Consider the following 20,950-nt stretch of genomic DNA (forward strand, 5'->3'; position numbering starts at 1 on the left):
TTTTCTGTGTGCCAAAAAAAAAAAAAAGGTCGCAATCAAACTGAACAAGTTAAATAAATTGGAGTGATGTCGGCATTCTGTGGCTGAAATTGAAATATTATCCAAATTTGAGGTTGCATGAGTGAGGATAAAGCACAGGATAATGAATCTGACATCAAAGCAAGGTAGTGCCAAACGGTGCGAGGAAAATAAAGACGTCTCTAAAGAATAACGTGTTTATGAACATGCAGATTTCTTCATATTGATGTTTAAGGTAACACATTACTGGCTGATTGGAGATTATTGCCTTTTGCTGCCTTTAATTGCCCGTACATAACATTTTGACTTTTCATGTAGAGTAGTGACAACTGGGTGCTTTTATTTTCTGTACGTGAGAACTGAACTGTACCTGCAATAGCCTGAGGAGATCCAGGAGTAGACGGAGCTGAGGAGAAGTTATTACTGTTGTGGTCCGACGGGTAAATCTGAAAGAAATGATCAAAACACAAACATGATGGCACAACATGAGAACACACAGCAGTGACTTTCAGGACATTTCTGTCAGTATGGTTCAAACTCTGCAATACAGGGCTGTTCAATTATGGCAAATATATGAATCACTTTTATTTTGGTGAATATTGCGATCATGATTGTTTAACATTATAACTCGTTTACTGACTAATTAACCTTGAAAAAAATTTTATCAGTGGATTTCCTTAAACTTTAATTCAACAGAAAAACAAATACTACTACTACTAATAAAAACAATAATATGAAGACTTGTTTAACATGTGATGTGTATTAAAATGCCGTTTTTATTCGGTATATAAAATGTCAGAAACGACAGCTGAAATGAGACTCGTCCTTTTTTGACCGCTCCAAGCACCGGTACTGTAACACGGCTTTTAGGCAGAAGTGCACCGCCCTAAAGGAAAGGGGTGCGCTGGATTTATTGCACACGACAAAACGAGAGCATCAGTGCAAAAATTTAGTAAATGGCAATAATCATCTTTTTTCTATAATTGTTGGAAGCCAAAATCATGTTTGAAACTTAAGTTTAATTTAACTGCCAAACCCGACTGCGATATATTTTTCTACATGCTACAATGTTTTCTACATGACACAATATTCATGTTGGTTCAGTCAGATAACATGTCATAAAACTTTCACGAGCAGAATGAAAAGAGTTGCAGCAGGTAATTATTAATCAATAGGACGATTAAACCTTAATGGACAAATGCCATGTTTTCTGTCTGACCTGGGTTTATTTTTGGCCAAAACATCAACTTAAGAATTGTTTGTGCAGCTTAAAATTAAGTATTGACAGATATATGAAACACAATATGTGACATTTCAGGATACGACAGCTATGAGGTCCTTCAAATTAAACCGTTTTCTCATTATTAGGATGTTTCTTCTGTGTATTTTACACTCATCACTCAGGTTTTGGATCAGACTTTGAACCACTGACTGGACATTTTCATCAGCATCAGCACTTTTAGTCAAATTTGCTCTCCTTGATTCTTTCTTCACATGAATCATCCAACACGAAAGATTTTCATTGTGCCAGAGGAAATAAAACTCTGGGGAAAATGACTGTAATTGTTTTATTGCCTCACACTAAATTTAAAAAAAAAACCAACAACAAACCCACCGAGGCAAGAGCCTTCCCAATTTCATCTCCTGAACTGCCAGCTGTGGTGCCTCGGTTGGCTGCAGAGACAAAACAAATAATGTGAGTGAGATGACCCATAAATTTGTTTTTGAGAGGGGAAAAGACAATCAAATGACCACGGGAGTTGAATCTACCAACACACTTATTTGACAAGTTCATCTGAAAATTTCCTTACCCATGATGCCTTCTCCGTTGATGGCGGGTGTGTGGTTGTAGTTGGTGGGGGCTGAGTGGAAGCCGTTGACTTCGCTGCCATGCAGAGGATAGTTCTGTGGGGACAGAGGCAGGGGTTGACGCTTCTGGAGAAGAGATATAAGTATCTCCATAAGGCACAAATACCCCTCACAGGAAAATACAACAATGTGATAAATGCATTTAGCAAAAACATTAGAAAAGCACCAACACTGTAATATGATAAACGCAAGATGCTGGACAGGAGTGAATGTGAAAAAATGGAAAAATAGAGTCTGCACACATTCTCCTATAAAATGTTCTCCTATGCCACCACGTAAATGTTGATGAGAGCCTTAACTCATGTGCATACTCGACTTTTCCATTTTTAGAAATGCATTTAGCTTCATGGAGGAAGCTTAAGGTTTAATCATTCAACCTTTTGTCGTACTTAAAATGCTAACACATTATTTAACTCAGGCATCTTTAAGTTCACCACATCATTTAGAAGCTATGAACCATTACAAAGAAAGCAAAAAGAAAATGAAACAGAGATGGATAGAATAGGATTAAGGCCATTTCTACCCACCATCCTGTCCTGTGGGTTAATTGCAGAGAAGGAGCCCGGCTGTCCGATGTGAGGAGAGTTACCCAGCATGGCAGAGTAGCCAGAAGACGACCAGGGGTCTTCTGAGAAAAGCGGAGACACGTTTGCAAATGTGAAAATACCCCCACAAATTACAGAAGAAATTCACTCCAGCGATGTTACGATGAAGGATACCTTGCATATAGAAAGAGCCGGGGTAGACGGCTCCAGGCTTAGCGCCGGGATATCCACCATTGTCTCTGGAATACTCATCACCAGATGTGGAGGCATACACCTAAACAAACACGCAGACAGTGAGCAGTTTGACTTCTTGAACAACTATTACGCACTTAAATATGCAGATTTTATGATTCTGGATTTAAAAAGGTGTTCTGCGCAGCCCTGAGCATCATGAGAGACAAAGTAGTGCAGTGTCAAACCACTCTGCCCTTGCTTTTTGAAAACCATTTAATTACACTAGCTTCAAGTGGCCACAAGATGGCAAGGGGGAGGCTGTGGAGGCAGGCCGGCTCCTCGCCTGTGGAGGAGAACACAGCGGCCATGCCATGCTGGGCACAGCGACGGCTTGAATCCCAGTGCACAGTGAGCGCTTCCTCTAGCTCCCAGGACCCCAGTGACATCGCACTGCCTGGCCTGCAGCCCCTCCCTGTAACACACTCAGTATCCACTCGCACACATACCATGCATTCAGTGAGCCAACACACACCCATGAACACTCCACCAGCAATGCCCTCAAACTAGCATTATCACATTCTATATGGCATCAACAGAGGATTGGATTACAGAAAACATGGAAGTGGACAGCGCTGACGACATTCAACATTTTACATTAGCACCTTAAAGAGTCCAATCACACATCCTTTCTACATATTGCTGACAAAAAATGGATGCCGGGCCTTCAGTGACACATCTCTGCTCTCCAAAGCCACAGACTGAAGACGGACATGAGAAGCCCTCAGTTTTCCCGACACCATCGGCCGCCACTCAGTCAGTCTTTTCCACTCCTACTCTGTAGTACATGGCAGAGAGAGGAAGAGAGAAAGAGAATGGAGGCTATGCTGCAAAGAATGCTAATCCAGAGAAGGGATTTTTTCTGTAATTTGATTTAACAGGGAGAAGTGGAAAGGGAATGGAGAGATGCACTTCTAATTACAGAGCCATCTGCCTGTTCCTGGACCACATCCAACTCCACAGGCAGCTGGGCTGAGGAGAGGGAGCGAAGAGAGGGAGAGAGATGGGGGCTGGGATCCAGTCAGAGAGAGAGGGAAAGAGAGAGGAAGAGAGAGAGATTGCAGTGGGTAGGGGGGTGGTAAAGGGGCAAGGGGGGAGGACTGAGGGGAAAAAAATGAAGGCCCTGATGATTTATGAAATGGGTAGAGAGATAAGGGGTGTTGAGGGGGGACAGGAGAAGGTAATCTAAATGACTTAAACAAAGCTTGATATGGCCAGGGGAGTGTGAAGGAAACAGGGGATTTAAAATGATCACGGTTAATTCAGGGGAAAACATGACGGAGATGGCTTCATTTAACAATAGGCTTTGAGTTGTTCTTTCACGGGGAACAATGTCGAGTGAATCCTGCTGCTCTAGATGGGAACAGAGAACTACACAATGACTGGTGCTGCTGGATAATTGTATTCTCATGAAGAAAGGGGATTTCTAGGGTAAAATCCTCAACTAATAGGGGTTTAATGTAATTCAGGTTATGACCGTGTAAAGGTCTCTACACTGGAAAAAACATGGGTTGTCGCAAGGGGTGGGGAGTAGATGAAGATTAACATCAAACTAACCTCAAACCGCTTTATTCAACCACGAGGGCTTTGTGATGAGTCCACTGGACAACTAGGGGGCGGAAGAGTTTGACTTGATTGTTACAGGTGAGGGCGGGTAAGGGTTCATGGGGCGAGGGCAAGGATCTTGTGTACAGGTACCAGAGGGTCACATAAGTCAGGGAGCTTGAGAGAAATGAGACACGGCCTATCGTTTGTCCACTTGCTGATTTAGAGCAACGTGATTTAAGTAACAAAAGTAGATGAAGGAAAATAAGAAGAGTATGTTGAAGGGGTGGTGAAGAGAAGCAGGAAGGGAGGGAGTGTAGGAGGGAGGAAAGACCACAGGATCATCATCGGCAGTCATTAATCTGGGCTCAGACACGGGGCTAAGAGGCCTCGCAAGCACCGCGCCTCACAACTGGGTCACTCACAGGGGGAGGCCCACCCAGGCCATCATGTGGTGAAGCGTAGGCGGAGGGCTGGGTGAAGTGGGGGAGGGGGGTTCACACACACACATCATTCGCATTAAAACCACGCGGCCATCGTTCACACTGCGGGGAATGACTGAGGTTCAGACAGTGAGAGAGAGGGGGCCTCGGCCAGACAGAGCGTTCACACTCAATCTCTGTGATGTAGCCACCGCGGCGATGTGTGTCTACACGCAGAGGTTTCAGCAGCCGCTTCAACACGACGAAACCCACAGGTGGAGGACAGCGCCGATGTCCTTTTTAAGACACACGCAGATTCCTTTGTTTCTTTAATGAACGAGGGATTAAGACATGAAGTTCACCAGGTTCGCCTCTGACCCACCCACTCAATGCAGCGTCCACAGCGGCTGCATCTGTTGCAACTTTATCTCAAACTCAGAGACAGAACACAGCACGACAAACGCTCGACTTCATTCCCTGCCAGATTACGCATCCACGGCTCCGTGATCTGGGCCTATTCAGCCATATAAATCCTCTGTATTTACTTCATCCGTGCCTTAAAAACACATCAGCTCCGTCATGAGTCAATCTTCATTTGACGTTTGTCAACAAAATTTGTGCAGATGATGAAATCAGGGGGCAATGAGGGGGCGTATGTGCAGGCATGTGACCCAGGAAACCTTAGGATTTCTTTAACTTTCACAACATAAAAGCACAAGCACGCCCAATATTTACAAAAACTGGTAAATAACTAGTCTCAATCTTTCTACCCTCTCCTGAGTCGCCGGTGTACCGCTTCAAGGCTCCGTGCTGAAATACAGATGCCATTTGCGAGGAGATGCAAACACTTCATACCCAGTCTCTTTTAGGTCACTCTTGTCATCTGAGAACTACAGTAGCGTGAGGACTGGGTTGCAGAAAATGTTTGAGTAATGGCAGTATTTCATATTGATGGTCCAGTGGCAGCTCAAGCAGTAAGACCAGGCTCTAATAACAACAGCAACACATGGTCAACTACCCAGCAGGGTCCTTCTGACTTCAAATATCATGTTTGCTATCCAGCAAAGCCATGCATCTGCTGGTTCAGGGCCATGACTAACATCCATGTATGTGCAGAGGAAAATATTAATAGCAGTTAGTGTTGAAAATACTATGCTATATTCAAATTGAGCGAATGGCCTCTGAATCATCTGATCTACGGTAGCTGCAACTGAATGGAAGGACTGGCTTGCGATCAACACACAGGACTCAAATTTAGCCAATAGAGATGATCTATAAATGGGAACGATGTGGGCAACTGCGGAGTGATTCGATTCTTTGTCTTTAAAGCAGCAGTGAGATTCATTCCTTGTATATTCCAACATGCAACAGTGACTTGTGTTTCCAGCTATGTGTGGTTGCAATCATCCACACACATCAGCTGCTGGGAATTCTGGGCCCACTGACAAAATGCGACACTTGGTACAGTGAATCAAAGCACTGTATGAGACTTCACGCTGCTTGGATCCAGGACTGGGGCTCGATGGCACCTCAGTATCAAATCCGCTTGACGAGCTGAAGTCCAATTTACCTTTTAGCAATTTTTAAGGAACAGAAGTTACACATAAGCTCATATTCAGGAACTAAAAGCCTAAGATTGATATTCTAAGAAGTGAAACTTTGACTGGACAGATTAAATATTTGCTATTTAGCCAAACAGCTTCCTGAATGGTTTCCACATTGTCCTCTGCTGTTGAAAAACATGAGAAAACTGGGCTTAAAAATCCTCTCGTCGCCAGCTTTGAACTGGAACCAAACACCAGAATCCAGCCTGCTTGCAGTCACTCCCTGAATCATGTGCGCCTTCATTCCCCAAATCCAGGACCTCTGCGGTCTTATAAAACCTATAATTCAAATCGGGCCACTGAAGAAGGCAGGTTACTAGACTTGACAAAGTACCTCGAAATCTTCTAAATTTGCTTGTCTACATGACAACCAGACCCTGAACACCACTTGAAACCACTTGAGTGTAGTGTACAGACAACCACAGTGATGATGTTTATTGGGGCCTGAGCTGCCTGACTGTCAGCTCACAGAGTCTGACAGAGCAGAGGGTCTTTACCCCTGTCTGTCACAGAGCTGCTCAAGCAGAGTGGGGAAAGAAGTGTCCAAGTGTGTGTGTCTATGTGTGGCAAGTGTGTGTAGTGTGTGAGAGAGAGAGAGCGAGCGAGCGAGCAAGGACTGGCTCTGAGCTGTGAAGGCGAGCAGAAATAAGCTCTCACCGAGGACGGCAGGCCAGGGGGTTTCCGAATCTTCTTTGGCTGGGTGTCTGCATCGAGGCGGGCGGACACGCAGAGAAAAGGTGAGAGACAAAAACACAAATAAAGACTGAGCGTAAAAAACACACACATTCGCCAGTGTTACTTCAGTTCAGGTGCAGTTTCTTCGTGTGCTCTAATTCCAACTGCAGCGGGGAAAACAGAAAACACTGAACACACCACAGCACGTGTCGGCTGGCGTGTGTGTGCATGTCTGTCAGTGAGAGTGAACGCTGCCGTGCATTCATCTGTGCGTCGAAAAGACACGTTGAGGTGGACGAAGACGCAAACCAAGAGATGCACAATTGTTCAAAAAGGTTTATAGAAAAATAAGAAAAGCTAATTTTCCATTTCATTTGTACAGTATAGCTGAAACAGGTGATTATTCTGTCAGCTGACTGCTAAAAATGGACATTTATGACAATCATTTAAGCCAATTCTTGTGCAAAAATACCAGATTTAGTCCATCCAGTCTCACAAATGTCTATATTTTGTTTTTCTTGGGCATAAAAATGAAAATACTTGATTCTTATTCAGTATTTTCTAACATATTTAAGACCAAACAATTATCAAGAAAGTAATAAGCAGATTAACTGAAAATGAAAACAATCATTATTTGCAGTCCTAGCACAAAAAAAGGGGGAAGAAACGGCCGATATCCCATCACGTTATCTTACCTATACCTCCATCAGGCGGCCTTCTCCTGGGGTTGTTGGGGTATGACGGGTAAAACTGGGAGCCAGATTTTAGACCAGAGGGGGACATGGCATCTGGGCTGGGCATCGCTATGTCGCTCGGAAGAAACCCAGGCTGGGAGGGGAGAAGAAAAAGATGGTTAATAATGGCTAATAACACTTAAAGGGGCGTGTGAGGGCATAGCATAAAACTGCTCGTCTTCTAGGAAAGCCAACAGTCAATGTAAGCATTAAACACGAAAAGAGAAGTGAGAAAACAGGACTTCCTTTATACATTACATGACACCAGCGCTCACACACGTACACCCTTGTGGCAAAGATGTAAGGAATAAGCTGAGCGGTAACATACCTGGCCTCCAAACGGAGGGTACGGTGGCCTCTCATTTTTACCTGTAAGCACAAAGTGAAAGATTCAACGTAAATGAGAGTTAAAGCATGCGATTTACACACACTTTAAGAGGCAATGGCATGTGCTAAAACAAATGAAAAGTAGGTTTTCTAAAGTACAAAAAGTCCAGAGATGCCCTCCCCTTTTTCAGTACGCTCAGCTGCATAAAGCCGCCTGCCAGACAAAACCCTAGGGAAGGTTTCCGCTTCAGTGCCCTAACATCCCCAACACTCAACGAATGAACACAGGCGCACACACACAAACACACACACAGACACACACATGCATGCATGTAGACACATACACATTTCACCACCCAGAAAACAATCGGCCGTACAGTATGCACAACAGTCGAATCGGCCATTATCAACATGATTATTTTAAAACTGGAGTGTGACAAGGCAGCATCTCCTCTGGCACCGAGCAGTTAATTTATACACTCGTTCCACTAAAGTGCAAAAAAAAATGTCATCAAAGCTGTTTTTTACATACAAGAGTCACTTGTTGGCAGAAAGAATTGGGTACTGAAATTACAGGAAACCTGTACTGAAAATATTCACAGCAGTTCTATAAATGCTCACTTTGATGCAATTCAAATCGACTGCACTTCTCTCCCACAAGTTTACAGAAAATACTCAAAGATGCTTCACCCACGTGTGTGAAATATTCAAAAGATCAAAAACCTCTGGTTCATCGGCTCTTGCTCTAACTTTTCGGGTCATTTGATGGATTTTTTTTTTGCCAAGGCTCTTAATATGGAGTTCCCCCTGCCCCTCTAACTGTGCTATTTGGGGTGGTTGAGCCAGGTAGAGCGAAGGTATCTGAAAAGTATCTGGTTAACAGTGTACTTGTAACTCATGTGATTAATTATACTTGTATGCACCTTTTCCTCTTTTGTGTTGCCACCACTGTTTTCTCTCTCTGGTTGTTTCTTCCTGTGCGTTTGTTCTTGGTGTCACATGATTCAAAATGATTTCGAGAAGAGCATACCTGCGACGCCTGAGCTGATGAACGGAGAGGACAGGCCTTCATGCTCACTGTAGTGGGATCCTTCGGCATAGCCCTGCTGGAACAATGGAGTACAAAACATGATGAGTACCCCTGGAAAAAAAGCTCAGAAAAATGTAAATAAAAACATGCATGGACAGACACACATGGGCCTAAATGATCATCTTGTTAGCACACCTATATGGCTTAGCGGTTACCCTCCCTCTGCTTTTCTGTCTAACTAACAGGATCCATGCCAAACAAATCTGCATCAGCTCGGGGGATTCAAACTGACTTTCTTAATTATCAACTTGTGGTAATCAAAGCCTGCTGCATTTATTTCACCCCCTGTTCCTTGTATTTACACAGAGTTGTGCCAAGACAGTTACAGTGGATGTGAAGCTGCAATTACCGGTGGGCTTCCACAGAAGTTCTGGGCTACCAGAGAGCTTGCCAAGGCAGGATCCTGAGCCAAGGTTATTAGGTAGAAAGTAAAACTACCACTTCAAATCAAACATGGCACACGGCATGAAAAACTACTAAGCTGTTGTGGTGGTTGGGGGAGCGGGTGTGTCTGTGTGTGTGTTCATCTATGGCAGAGTGATTAACTGAACATGTGTGACTGTGTGACAATATCATGGCATCTGGTGTTAATGCTCAGATCCCCAAACTTAAAATCGTGTGCGACTTAAGAGCGCGAGTGTGTGTGTATTTAGATCTTACCCGTCCTTGGCTGAAAGAGGGGCTGTTCTGTTCTGCCGAGCCCCAAGACCCAGAGCTGCTGCGCTCGTCTATTGCTGTGAAAAGACATATTGTTAATATTTACAGGTAGGGAAACCAGCAAGTTTGTCTGAAGTGGAGATGAAAGAAACAAAAAGCAGGTTGGACTAAAGCTGTGCGCGATGTTAGCAATCCCCAAATGAGAGCACGCACGTATACGAGTCATATGAAGAGAGCCTGTCACCGTGTCCTAGTCTAAACATTCAGTGTACTTAAGTGGCCACAATGGGCTGACACGAGGCAGGAGAGCGCGCCACTATTGATCAAAGACACCGCTGCTGCATTCAAGATGCAATGTAATGTTCTGGAGGGAAAGGAGGAAAAAAAAAAGCATAGGAAAAGCTGCTCAGTGTCCCCATTAGTGTTTATTACGGTCACTGAATAGCAGAAAATTAACCGTTCACATCCCTAATGTAATCTAAGAGGATGAAATGTCATCCAAGCCACATTTAAATTCCACTCAGTCACTCTGACACATAAAATAACACTAAACAATATGCAAAAAGCCCAAACATGAACCGCAATGTTTTAGGTAAAGAAAGAACCGATGTGTGGCACAAAGGGAAAACACAGCCAAAAGACTGGTGGAGCAGAAAACTCCAAAATACCCCCATCATCCCCTTCTCCCTGTCTTATGCACTAATGCTATCCAGGCTCTCTGGAGACACAAGCCTTAATTGCATGCTGATTTGCATAATTGTGCATATTAATGCAGTTTCCTTATGAATATTCATATTTCGTCTTTGATTTTTGCCTAATTAAAAAAATGTGTGTGAGAAAGCAAAAGAGAGAGCGAGCGGGTGGAAGGAGAAAGCAAGGGGACGAGAGGGAGAGGGAGGGAGGGAGGGAGAGAGGGAGGAACAAGAGGGAAGGCAGAGTGAGAGGGGTCTGGGCGAGATCAGCAGCCTGGCTGATGAGTGAGAATGAGTGATGAGACTAACAGAGCGGTGCAAGCACCTACACACGCTGCGACAGCCGTGATCTATGGAGCTGATGCCAGTGGCATGGAGAATCAGGCGAGAGGGGAGGAAGAGGAGAACTCAAAAGATCAGCCTCGCTCGCTGTCAGATCAGCCCTACTGAAAGGCCACAGCGCTAATGAAGCACTGTCCACCACCGTCAACCACGTCCAACGGCGGAGGACGCTGCTGCTGCTAAATACAGACGACAGAGTCTGTATGAAGACGCTTCAGCTGAAGCCCGGTGCCATGAAAAGTGATATTAAATTAGCGACATGAAAATGCACTTCACAGGAGAGACGCTAACAATGAGCTCATCTCCATCCGGCCTGCAGTGAAGAGATGTGTTTTAACTCAAACGCCTTCCCCACTTCAAGACACTCGTGCGCCATCCAAATTGCTGGTAGACCACAAAGTATTTTCACATGCACGACACGCTTAAAAACTGTAACAGGTAAACCACAAAATTACACACCGGTGCCGACGACGACAGCAACCTGCACTGAACAGGCCGACCAGGCCAACAAGCAGAGTTAAGAGAGTAACTTCATAATCTTCACAGCTATTTTCAATACACCACTCATCCGCCTATGAAGCCTCCATTTGGCCAGCGGGGGTGCAGAGAATAGAGTGAAAGCACGGCTGCGCAGGAGAAGTCTGACAACATTGTTTCACACTTACTGGAGTAATTAACTCGGAGGCAATTAAAACAAGGTGGAGAGCTGCTGAGGTGACACTGACGCTCAGCCAGCCTAGGAGAGCCCGACGACGCCAGAAGAGAGACCTTTCTATTGTTGTTAATCTCTTGTCATGTGCAATATTGAGACAAGCACAACGATAAAACACTGCAGAATAAAGTTCTTAAAATGACCCAGCAGGCTTCACCCGCGCTGTCAAAACAGTAACCAACCCACTACATTTGAGATGATAATATCTAGATGCTGTGTTGCTCTTGCACAAGTAAGCAAGTTTTAAAGACTAATTGTAAAAACAAGATATGTCCCATTCAAAGTAGGTCAGCGATGTACCCCTACATCAATTCTTTTGGCCAACAAAAATATTTTTAGTACTTCGTTTTAAACCAACTCTTTGCCTGTGACCTAAAAAATTTCCTGTAAGCGCTTCAGGAGTCTGCATTCTCGGTGAAAATTAGAAAAAGGGCAGACGCAGATCGGCCCAATCGTGGCTTTATTTCATCCTCGTTTCATCACTTCTTTCACTCTTGAGCTTCTCTGGTTGCCTAGTAGTGCTGCTGTCCAACACGTTCAGAGAAATAAATAAAAAACAAAGCGCTCTCTCTCTCTCTCTCACTGCAGCAACTGTTGATGCCTTTAAAATAGCTGCAATTGATTATCATGGCATATATAAGAGTCACTGTTGTGCTTAAACATCAGCGCCTAAACACCTCCTTATGTGCTTTGACAGCTTACAGCGTTTTCTCTATTTACAACACACTGATAGAAGAAAATGGCTACAACATAAATGGGCTATTGTACCATATTGGTAATACAGTGTAATGAAACCTACCATTCAGATAAGTTGGATTACAAATACTGATGAACTTTTTTTCATATTTTGTAAGCCAACTGTGGAAAAAAAAAAAAGGATGCTAAGCAAAATTTAGATGCTTAATGTCAACGTGCCCTTTCTGTATGAAGCTCATACTTACAGGACATCAAAGATAATTTGAAGACAGCATAGCAGGCTTAAGCACTGTAGCTCATGCTAACTAACAAATCCAATACCAAAATCTATGCCAGACTGGAGCTATATAAAGCTCAAAGTGAGGCAAGTCATGAACATTTGAACAGTCAACTGACACGACGATCAAACTGGGAAAAGAGATTAAGATTGAAAATACCCTGAATTATCCGCTCATTAAGCAAACACACAGGAAATGTGAAAAGGTACCACGTTGGCACAAAAACAACAGGTTCTCTGGACGTATATCACATCCTTCCAGATTCTGGCATGGCTAGCGTGAATGTACTTCCAGTGAAAGTCACATGGCAAGACAAATACTGACTCACAACCAGAACCCAGAAAAATATTTATTTTCTGAGCCACAAAGCCTTCTCACGGCTGCAGGCTCTGAAAACATCTAATTTATTTGAAGAGGGAAGCCACTCTCCTTTGAGATTTCCTCTTTCTGAGGGCTTAGATTTTCCAACTACAACCCGCCCGTGCACGGCGAAATACGTGACACAACACTGCAGGCGCGTGCAGGTACACGACCGGGAGCGCTGAAGACAAACACGTAGCTAGTAAGCTAGCCGCAGAGAGAGACCACATGTGTAAATTCACAATGTTGTTCAACGTGACCTAAGGGAAGCGAGCCTTTCGCTTCTCGTGTGTTTGTGTGTGTGAAGGGGGTTGGAGACGTTGCCAGCAGCTGCAGAGGTGACAGAGGGGACGCCTGCCTGAAGGCTTGTGGGCTTGGCCAGCTCCCACCACACACCGTCACACTCTGCCTCCCCTACTTCTCAAACATCCCTCACTTCTTGCCAATCCTCTCCTCTTTCCTCTCCCCGACACACCCTACCCCACACACACACACACACACTCTGGCCACTGAGGAAGGGAGAAGGACGCCTAATGCAATTAGCACCCCTCTGAGCACTTTTGTGTTGATGAATAGAGGTGGTCTGGTGGGCCACTAGGCTGCTCGCTGCCGTTCCCGCGCTGCTGGGTCCCTGAATACACAAGCCGCCTAAGTGACGTCATAGATGGACATTGCTCTTTAATGGTCATCATTTCTGTAATAAATAGGTTTCCTGGCCCGCAGCCATATTGTGTTTTGGAATATTAAGCAGCCTTTTTGGGCTGAGTTTCAAAAGATGATCGTGTAACGCAGCCATTAGATTTAAAAAAAAAATACAATAAAATAAAAATGTACATCATAAGCTTCCCATTTTCTTCCCCACACGCACACACACTCTCTGAACCACGTGTGTTTTAACATCACACAGACTGCTGGAACTCACAGATGTTCGCATTTGGACTCCCAAGTGCTATCAGAGGGTACCTGCAGCCCTCCCAAAGTTAAATGGGACAGCTTGAAGTATGGCATTAAAATGGGTGTCAATGACCGAGGGCCACACTTTAGGACGTGAGGAGGGGGGAAGGAATTAACTCCTCGCTGCTTAGTAATTGCCTGCTGTAATAGAAACAAACAGAATCCTGCCTTCCACGGGCTGATCCCTCTATTCAACAAGCTCCCTCTTCCACTCTGGCCACTCGCTGCATGCTGGGCCAGTTTAAGAGGCTGCGAGCTGGGGGTGAGGGACATTGTCTCGGACTCAAGCCATTTCCTGCAGATCAGTGGGGGTAAGAGCCCTGTGCCGTGTTGGGGGAGGAGTGTTTTACACTTCAGGGTGGGGGAGTCGTTTCAAGTCCATAAGCCCCTTTTTTTGCCTTTGTTCCTCAGTGGCCAAGTTCTCACTCTGGGGAACACTGGGGAGTGTGACTTGATTTCACACGCCAGGTTGGCAGGGTGACAGAGTAACACGACGTACTAATAACATTCAGGAAGAGAGAGAAGCTCTCTCTAAGGCTTCAGGTGCTTGAGGGGGTAAACTGCAGATACTTCAAAACAGTTAAAGACTATCTGAAGAAATGAGAAAAGTGATAAGGCAGCTGTTCAAATAAAACTCATGCAGACATATTAATAAACATGCACAGTTTCAATTCTTCATACAAAGAATATCCCAGGCCTGCTAACATTTAGGCTACGGGTGGGTGTTGTTTCTCTTTCTCAAACCAGCGTCAAAGCCACATTTAAGCCAGTTAAAGGGCCGGGGTTCACGTCCAAATGAATAATTGTCCTAAACATATAAAGGACAACCTCATAAACAAGCACAAAGCAAGCTGCAGCACATCACTAAACGAGAATTTTTAATAAAACCACTCACACTACTCAATCTATTAGAAATGCTAGCATAAACAAACACAGGCACAACACGTTTTCATTGGTAGAAAATTATTCCAATGAAATCTGTTATCAGCAAAGTCTGTGGATTAACCGTTCTGGAAATTTGTGCGGCTGAGTTTTTCAAAATGCAATTTTGTAAAGCCACAAATAAAAATTCACTTCTATTGTACCTACTGAGGCGTTTGGCAGAGATCTCAGGCTTAAACTGCCTGCGTGCTAGAAACCACAAGAGCTACGTTGAGATTCGGGTGAGCTGACTTCTGACGCTCCAGGTTGTGAAGACATGTTGATTTGTGCTCCATGTTTGCGTTTACAGTGATAGATTTAACGTCACGGGAGTTCATTGCTGCTTTGCCAGAACACATGCAAAAAGCACACGTGGAAACACGTATGCTTAAATCAACAAAACGACACAAAAACATGCAGCACACACAAAGCAGGAACTTAGTTTAGGCTTCCAGATCAAGCTTAAAAGCTTACCTGATCCACCAAACTGACTGCTGGCGAGTGTCATTGTCCTGTTCTTCCCATTGGCTACTGGAGGCGCGAACATCTACAAAAGAGGAAAGATACCGTAACTAACAAAGCAAAGGAAGGCACACTTCACACATCCTATTTCCACTAATAAATGACATCACATGTACATGCCGTTCAATGGTTGTGTGTTTTTTTTTTCCTTACAGACATTTCAGTTTGGATCACTCTACAGTAAACTACTTAAAAACACAGATTTCCAGCGTAACAGTAAAACAAAAAAATGAAGACAAACACTCCTGCGGTCTTTACTGGCAAAACAACACATTTAAAAAACAAGTTATCTCTATTTTATACAAAAAAAAAATCCAATCCTGTTTTATCAAAACAGATATACAACAGTTTGAAATGGGACTTCTCACTTTCAACTTTAACTTTCAGAGCTCTCTGATGAGGCCGAGGGTTTCGTCATCGGGCCGCTGTGGGCTTTACCGTGAGGCTGCGGTGGGCTCTCAATATCTGCTATGTGGCCAAACTCTACTACACAAACCAAACCTTTTTGAAACTAGGACACCGAAACACAATCTGCCACCACCACGTACGATCGCTCTGTTTTTAACGGGGTGAGTCTACACACTGCGGCAGCAGACGCGGGCGCCGTCGCTGCGTTTGCTCGCAGACATTGCAAACATGTTTAGCTTTGCTTTGCTCCGCGCGCCCGATGCATTTCTCTGACTAGCCAGCAAATGAACAAGGACGAGGAATTTTTGTTTCATGCATTTTTCTGCAGTTTCTCACCCAATTATCAATGTCAAATTTAGACGGAACATCTGCCGACACAAACTGGCAGCTGATCGATCTGAGCTTTTCTAACACAAACCCAACTGTCTAATGAGAACCTCCCACAAACCCCCTTCACAACAAGGAGTGTTTTTCTTCCACGAGGTAGGGTTTCCTTTGAATACCGATGGTGTGGCAGAGGATAGGACTACAATAACAAAGCAGCTGACTGAATTGCAAGTCATTATAACGGAGCTCCGTCAACAATATTCATACACAACAATGCTTAAAATAAAAAAAAAAAATCACTAAAAGATAAAGCTAGTCCTGCTGTTCCCCAGTGTTACACATCATAAAACGTCAACAACTCTTGCAATCGTATAAACACTTCAGTATTAATCAGCTGTACTTTGTCAAATGAAATCTCACGGGACATTAAGTCTGCTGACAAATATTCATTAGGAGTCACAGTTTGGAATTACCTGTTGTGCCCCATATATCCAGGGCTGGCAAATTTAGCCATACCAGCTATTCGCTCTATTCAGGAGGAAAAAAGTAACACATCTCCATTGGGCCTATGAGATGCTCATGCTAGCGTGAAGCTCAACAAAGGCTTCACAACAAAATGAAACACAGGTAAATAAAAGCTGAGCAGAACACCTTTATCTACTTTGTAGACAATGTCTGGAGGATAGCTCTGAAAGCATCTCTGACAAAAAGAAATGCAGAAGCCGTCGGCTCGACGCAGCTCATATATAACGACATTTCCCCCTCAGATTCTGTTAACAAGACGAACGGGGGTGAAATTATTTCTAGTTTCCTGCAGTCGGTCCTGATTCAGGTGGATACCAGTTCACTGGAGTGAGGATCCACGTCCTTATTGCTGCGTCTCTGCATCACCTACATAATTGAATAACCTATATTTAAGACCTGAACTCATTTTCACCAGTCACCCTGAGGTATAGCTGTGTTTTACTTTGATGTAATCATCGCTAAATCTGCATGCCAAGAATGAGGGATGAAAATATCTCGAGCTGGCGTGACCTATTGTTAAAAAAAGATGGCAAAATTTCTGCTGCAGATCTTCCCACTTGTTTTCTTCCCTCGCCCCCTTGCCCACTCCTCTCATTCAGACCTCCAGCTCTCCTTTGCCCACACCCAGACCTGTATCGCACTCTCTTTAGCTCTTCCTCCCAATGCCACCCAGAACCACCCAGACTGCTCTCCCACTCTCTTACCGCACTGAAATCCAGGAGGTCGCTGAGTTCCTTGTCAGTTCCCACTGCAGCCATTCTTTGCTGCTGTTCGTTCATACCCTTCAGTCTCTAATAAACCCTATGAGAGAAATTTGCAGATACAGGATTTTAATGGCACTAGCAAGCACAAAGAAGTTACATGTAGCTCTTAAAAAATAAAGAGGATAATGGTAATGAATGGTTCAAACTACTCTACCTTTGCTATATCACAACCCTACAGATGGTTCATATTGGCAAGTTGTTGGTCCCCCATAAGATGCCAATGCAGGGCTAAGTCAGCATTTCTCCTTAAAAATTAAATAAATAAATAAAAAGGAACCAACAACTTTCTCATTGTCAACCTGTCCAATTTGTGTATGTAATTTTTCAATGTCAGATTAAAATGCGTGTCCAGGCGAGAGGTTAAAATCTGGTGCATCTGAGAAGTTGCGTATAAAAATCAATGATTGTCTATGGAGTCTCAGCTGGCCCAAACATACAGCTCGAATTACCGCCTGCCTGAAACGCGGAGCGATGAGGGGGAAACAGACAACATTAGGCTACTTAACACTAAACACTTTAGCCGGGTCTACTTAAAAATGCTAATTTCAGCTAGACGCCGCCTTCCCATCCAAACTGCGCTGCCATGCAATGATGAATACTCTGCCTTTAGTCAAATTACTACCAAGTAATGACTTTAAAAAAAAAGTGTCTTTCATTTTACGCAACCCTGGCAAACACCACAACCATATGTCGATCATTGCTACATAAAAGAGAATGTAATACATTTACAATTGCAGACATAATTGGGACTATTGTTAGCCCAAGGAAATAGGGGTGAAAGGCAGAGCTAATGACTGTATGCAAACACGTCATTACCAAATTACCATATGTCAACTCAGAAAGAACCTTGTCAAATGACACAGTGAGCATGAACACTGGATTTACCCTGTGTTTTGCATTCCAACGCAAGCCCGAGGCCGCTCTCTGATGCTGAGCGGTGGTTCTGCGAGCTTCACAGGGAACTAGTTGGTAAGGGGGAGCGAGTGGAGGAATAGAGGCACTTGGACACCAACAGGTGGTGTGCTTTTACAGCCTCTTTTGTAATACAGCACTAGCATAAATTGATGCAATCAAAAAAAAAATAAAAATGGATTGATGTTTTAGAAGAAATGCACGTTGTAAAATGTAAACAAGGGGAACATTGAACAGAAAAATTCATGACAAAAGGAAAATAGAAATCAGGAACCACTTGAGAGCAAAACAAAAGCATTAAATGTGATAAATCATTTTCAACGTGGATGGAAATAACACAAGTCACTTCATGGGTGACAAACAGTGCAGTCCAAGTCTGGTTAACTCAGGCGAGCAGAACTGATGTAACCTTGAGACGAGGAAAGGAAGTGAAGGCACACACACAACACATCGCCCCAAGTGGAAACAGGCTAGGAACATGGCTGTCATTGCTTTCCCAAACTTTTGGATAAGGTGGCCGATCAAGGACAAAACAGCTCACACGCACCACTAAAAATCAACTTCACATGCACAAATGTCATTTAACCACTGAGATAAATGGAGGAGAGCACATGGAGGGGCTTAATGTAACAAAATGGCATCTTCAGCTACTGCTGGATCAATATTTGAAGCAAGCAGATTAGGGGTCTTTGTCACCCCACACAAGGCAGAGGAGGCAGGTCATTCTCCACAAAGGAGGCTGCACGTCCAGTGAAACAAGCAGCAAAAACTTCTCTTTAATATGAGATCTATCACAGCAAACCACGGCTTTCAATCATAATAAAAAAGGCCAAATTAAGTTCCTCCTGTCTCACAAACAAACATGTCATTACTTTCCTTTAACTGTTGTTGACATTTTTTTAAAAAAATGTGCAATTTAAAAGCACAATTCCGCCCATGGCACGTGCAGGTTTTTGCCTCTATTCTTGCTGTCAAATGTTAAAATAAAAAAGTGACCAGAAGATGCGTTCACGTCAATGCGATCACTACGGGAACAACAAGGGCCGCCGAACTGGGCAGAAAAGCGAATTCAACTGTTGATTCTGTCCGAAAGAGACGGATGTAAACGTCTTAAGACATAAACACGTTTTTCTAAATAATATCCACTTCGGCTCAAGTAGTTTCTAACAATGACAGTAAACATGTCGGGCTCCACAGGATGTAGGCTGCACATTATTTGATCATCTCCGCTAGGCCACATCCAGGGAACGAGCCACTGCTGACAACTAACCCATTCACCGTGTATTTTGAACTATGTTCCCACCATCCTCACCATCCTCTTCAGCTGTGCCTTCGTGGGGAAAACAAACGATGTGCAAAGCCAAGTGCAGCGACCGCAATCTTGGAGAATACGAGCAAAGCCCCAAACTTCATGCAACAAATAACGGAGCTCTTTCTTCCACATATCAGGGTTCAAGTCGTGCATTATGAGGGAGTTCAGTGGAGGAGACGGTGGGGGTGGGAGCATGTGGAATTTCCTGCCAAATGTGCAATAAAATAAAAGTCTAGCTGGTGGCCAGACACTTCCATAAAGGGACGTTTAAAGGGCTAGCAAAGGGGGTTTTATGGAAAGTTTGTTTCTGGCTTGTGTGGAAAATACACGCAGGCCCACCAACAAAGTTAGCTAAAATGCTCCGCAACGTTACACGACGTAAAGATTTCGTATTTTCGCACAGTGGCTCGAGCTGGTGGCCGAGACGAAGGCTGAAAAACAAAACGAGGCTCGTTCGGCTGGACTAACATTTAACGATAGTCGAGTCTTTTTGCAGAACAAAGGAGTAATTTCCTCCTCTCCGTGGTCGATGCGGAGACCATCACACACTTGGCTCGCCACCTCAAACCAGACAAAAACTTACATCCCCCGCTTTAACCACACATTCCCGAAAACTTTTCGAAAATCGCAGGCGTCAAAATACGTGTCAGTGAAACCAATCGAATTCATGCAACTTCCCCCGAAACATGAAGTGAAAGAAGGTGTTTTTACCTCTCCTCTCCAAGTGTCTGATATCCAACAGTAAAAAGAAAAGCGGAGACTCGCAAGGGGAAAAACATAAAACTTCAAGAGAATTTCGACCTCAGTGCATGAAACGCATTGGAGCACCGCAGATGTCTTCCTTTTGTCCCGGTAAGCCTGTTTTTCACACTGCGCCCACGTGTTTGCTTCAATGTTACAAGTCTGTGTGCAAACAAATCTATTATAGTAACTAATCTGGCGTCTTCCTTTTTTGTTGTTACAACTGAGATGATTTCATTCTTCTCGTAGACATCTTCACCACCTCCGTCCACATTGTCAGACGCAACACCGTATCCCTCCGCACAAAAGTGAGGGCCTCAATGCCAGCGGTGTCCGATTTCAAACGCCTTTGAGAGACGGGGTATTTTTACGGAGGAAAAAATGCAGATTCAACGTCTTCCGATGGCCAAAACGATGGAAATGTCTAATGGCGCAGCTCAGTTTTGTGTACTGTATCTGTAATCCTCAAAATGCGGGAGCGCTGCGAGCACTAGGTCGTCCAGCGGAAGGCTATCGTAAGAAAGTTACCTGCGATTACACAGCAGCAGCTTGACGAGATGGCACGATAAATGCGAAAGAGCTCAGCCAATAGGAAAGCGCGTACGCTTGATTGGCAGCAACAGCAGCAAGCGAACGGCTGGAAATCCAATTTATGCCCGCCTTTTTCCTGACGCTCACTTTCCCTGTGTGCTCAGGGAGGCTGGCTGAGGGGGGCTCCAACATGCCCGCTGACATCATTTTAATACTTTGGTTGGTGTGCCCCCCTT

General features: G+C 44.1%; 1 protein-coding gene across 14 annotated transcripts in view; it reads right to left on the reverse strand.

The window, feature by feature from the left end:
* Positions 1-20,695, reverse strand: part of tcf3b (transcription factor 3b) — a 28,881-nt gene extending 8,186 nt beyond the window's left edge. For 2 of the 14 annotated variants that reach the window (XM_070961902.1, XM_070961896.1), the window contains exons 1-13: positions 20,154-20,478; positions 17,159-17,255; positions 15,147-15,219; positions 9,721-9,794; positions 9,001-9,076; positions 7,972-8,012; positions 7,605-7,737; positions 6,892-6,938; positions 2,607-2,706; positions 2,415-2,515; positions 1,830-1,953; positions 1,634-1,692; positions 389-464 (exon numbers count right to left, since the gene is read on the reverse strand). In XM_070961902.1, the coding sequence (XP_070818003.1) occupies positions 389-464; positions 1,634-1,692; positions 1,830-1,953; positions 2,415-2,515; positions 2,607-2,706; positions 6,892-6,938; positions 7,605-7,737; positions 7,972-8,012; positions 9,001-9,076; positions 9,721-9,794; positions 15,147-15,219; positions 17,159-17,233 (979 nt within the window). In that variant the 5' untranslated portion in view covers positions 17,234-17,255; positions 20,154-20,478. Of the gene's footprint in view, positions 1-388; positions 465-1,633; positions 1,693-1,829; positions 1,954-2,414; positions 2,516-2,606; positions 2,707-6,891; positions 6,939-7,604; positions 7,738-7,971; positions 8,013-9,000; positions 9,077-9,720; positions 9,795-15,146; positions 15,220-17,158; positions 17,256-20,153 lie in introns of all 14 variants that reach the window. The other 12 variants (XM_070961894.1, XM_070961901.1, XM_070961900.1 and 9 more) reach the window with 11 other exon arrangements.
* Between the last annotated feature and the right edge of the window lie 255 nt (positions 20,696-20,950).

This window comes from Chaetodon trifascialis, chromosome 4 (genome assembly GCF_039877785.1).
Source record: "Chaetodon trifascialis isolate fChaTrf1 chromosome 4, fChaTrf1.hap1, whole genome shotgun sequence".
In the NCBI taxonomy this organism is placed as follows: Eukaryota; Metazoa; Chordata; class Actinopteri; order Chaetodontiformes; family Chaetodontidae; genus Chaetodon; species Chaetodon trifascialis.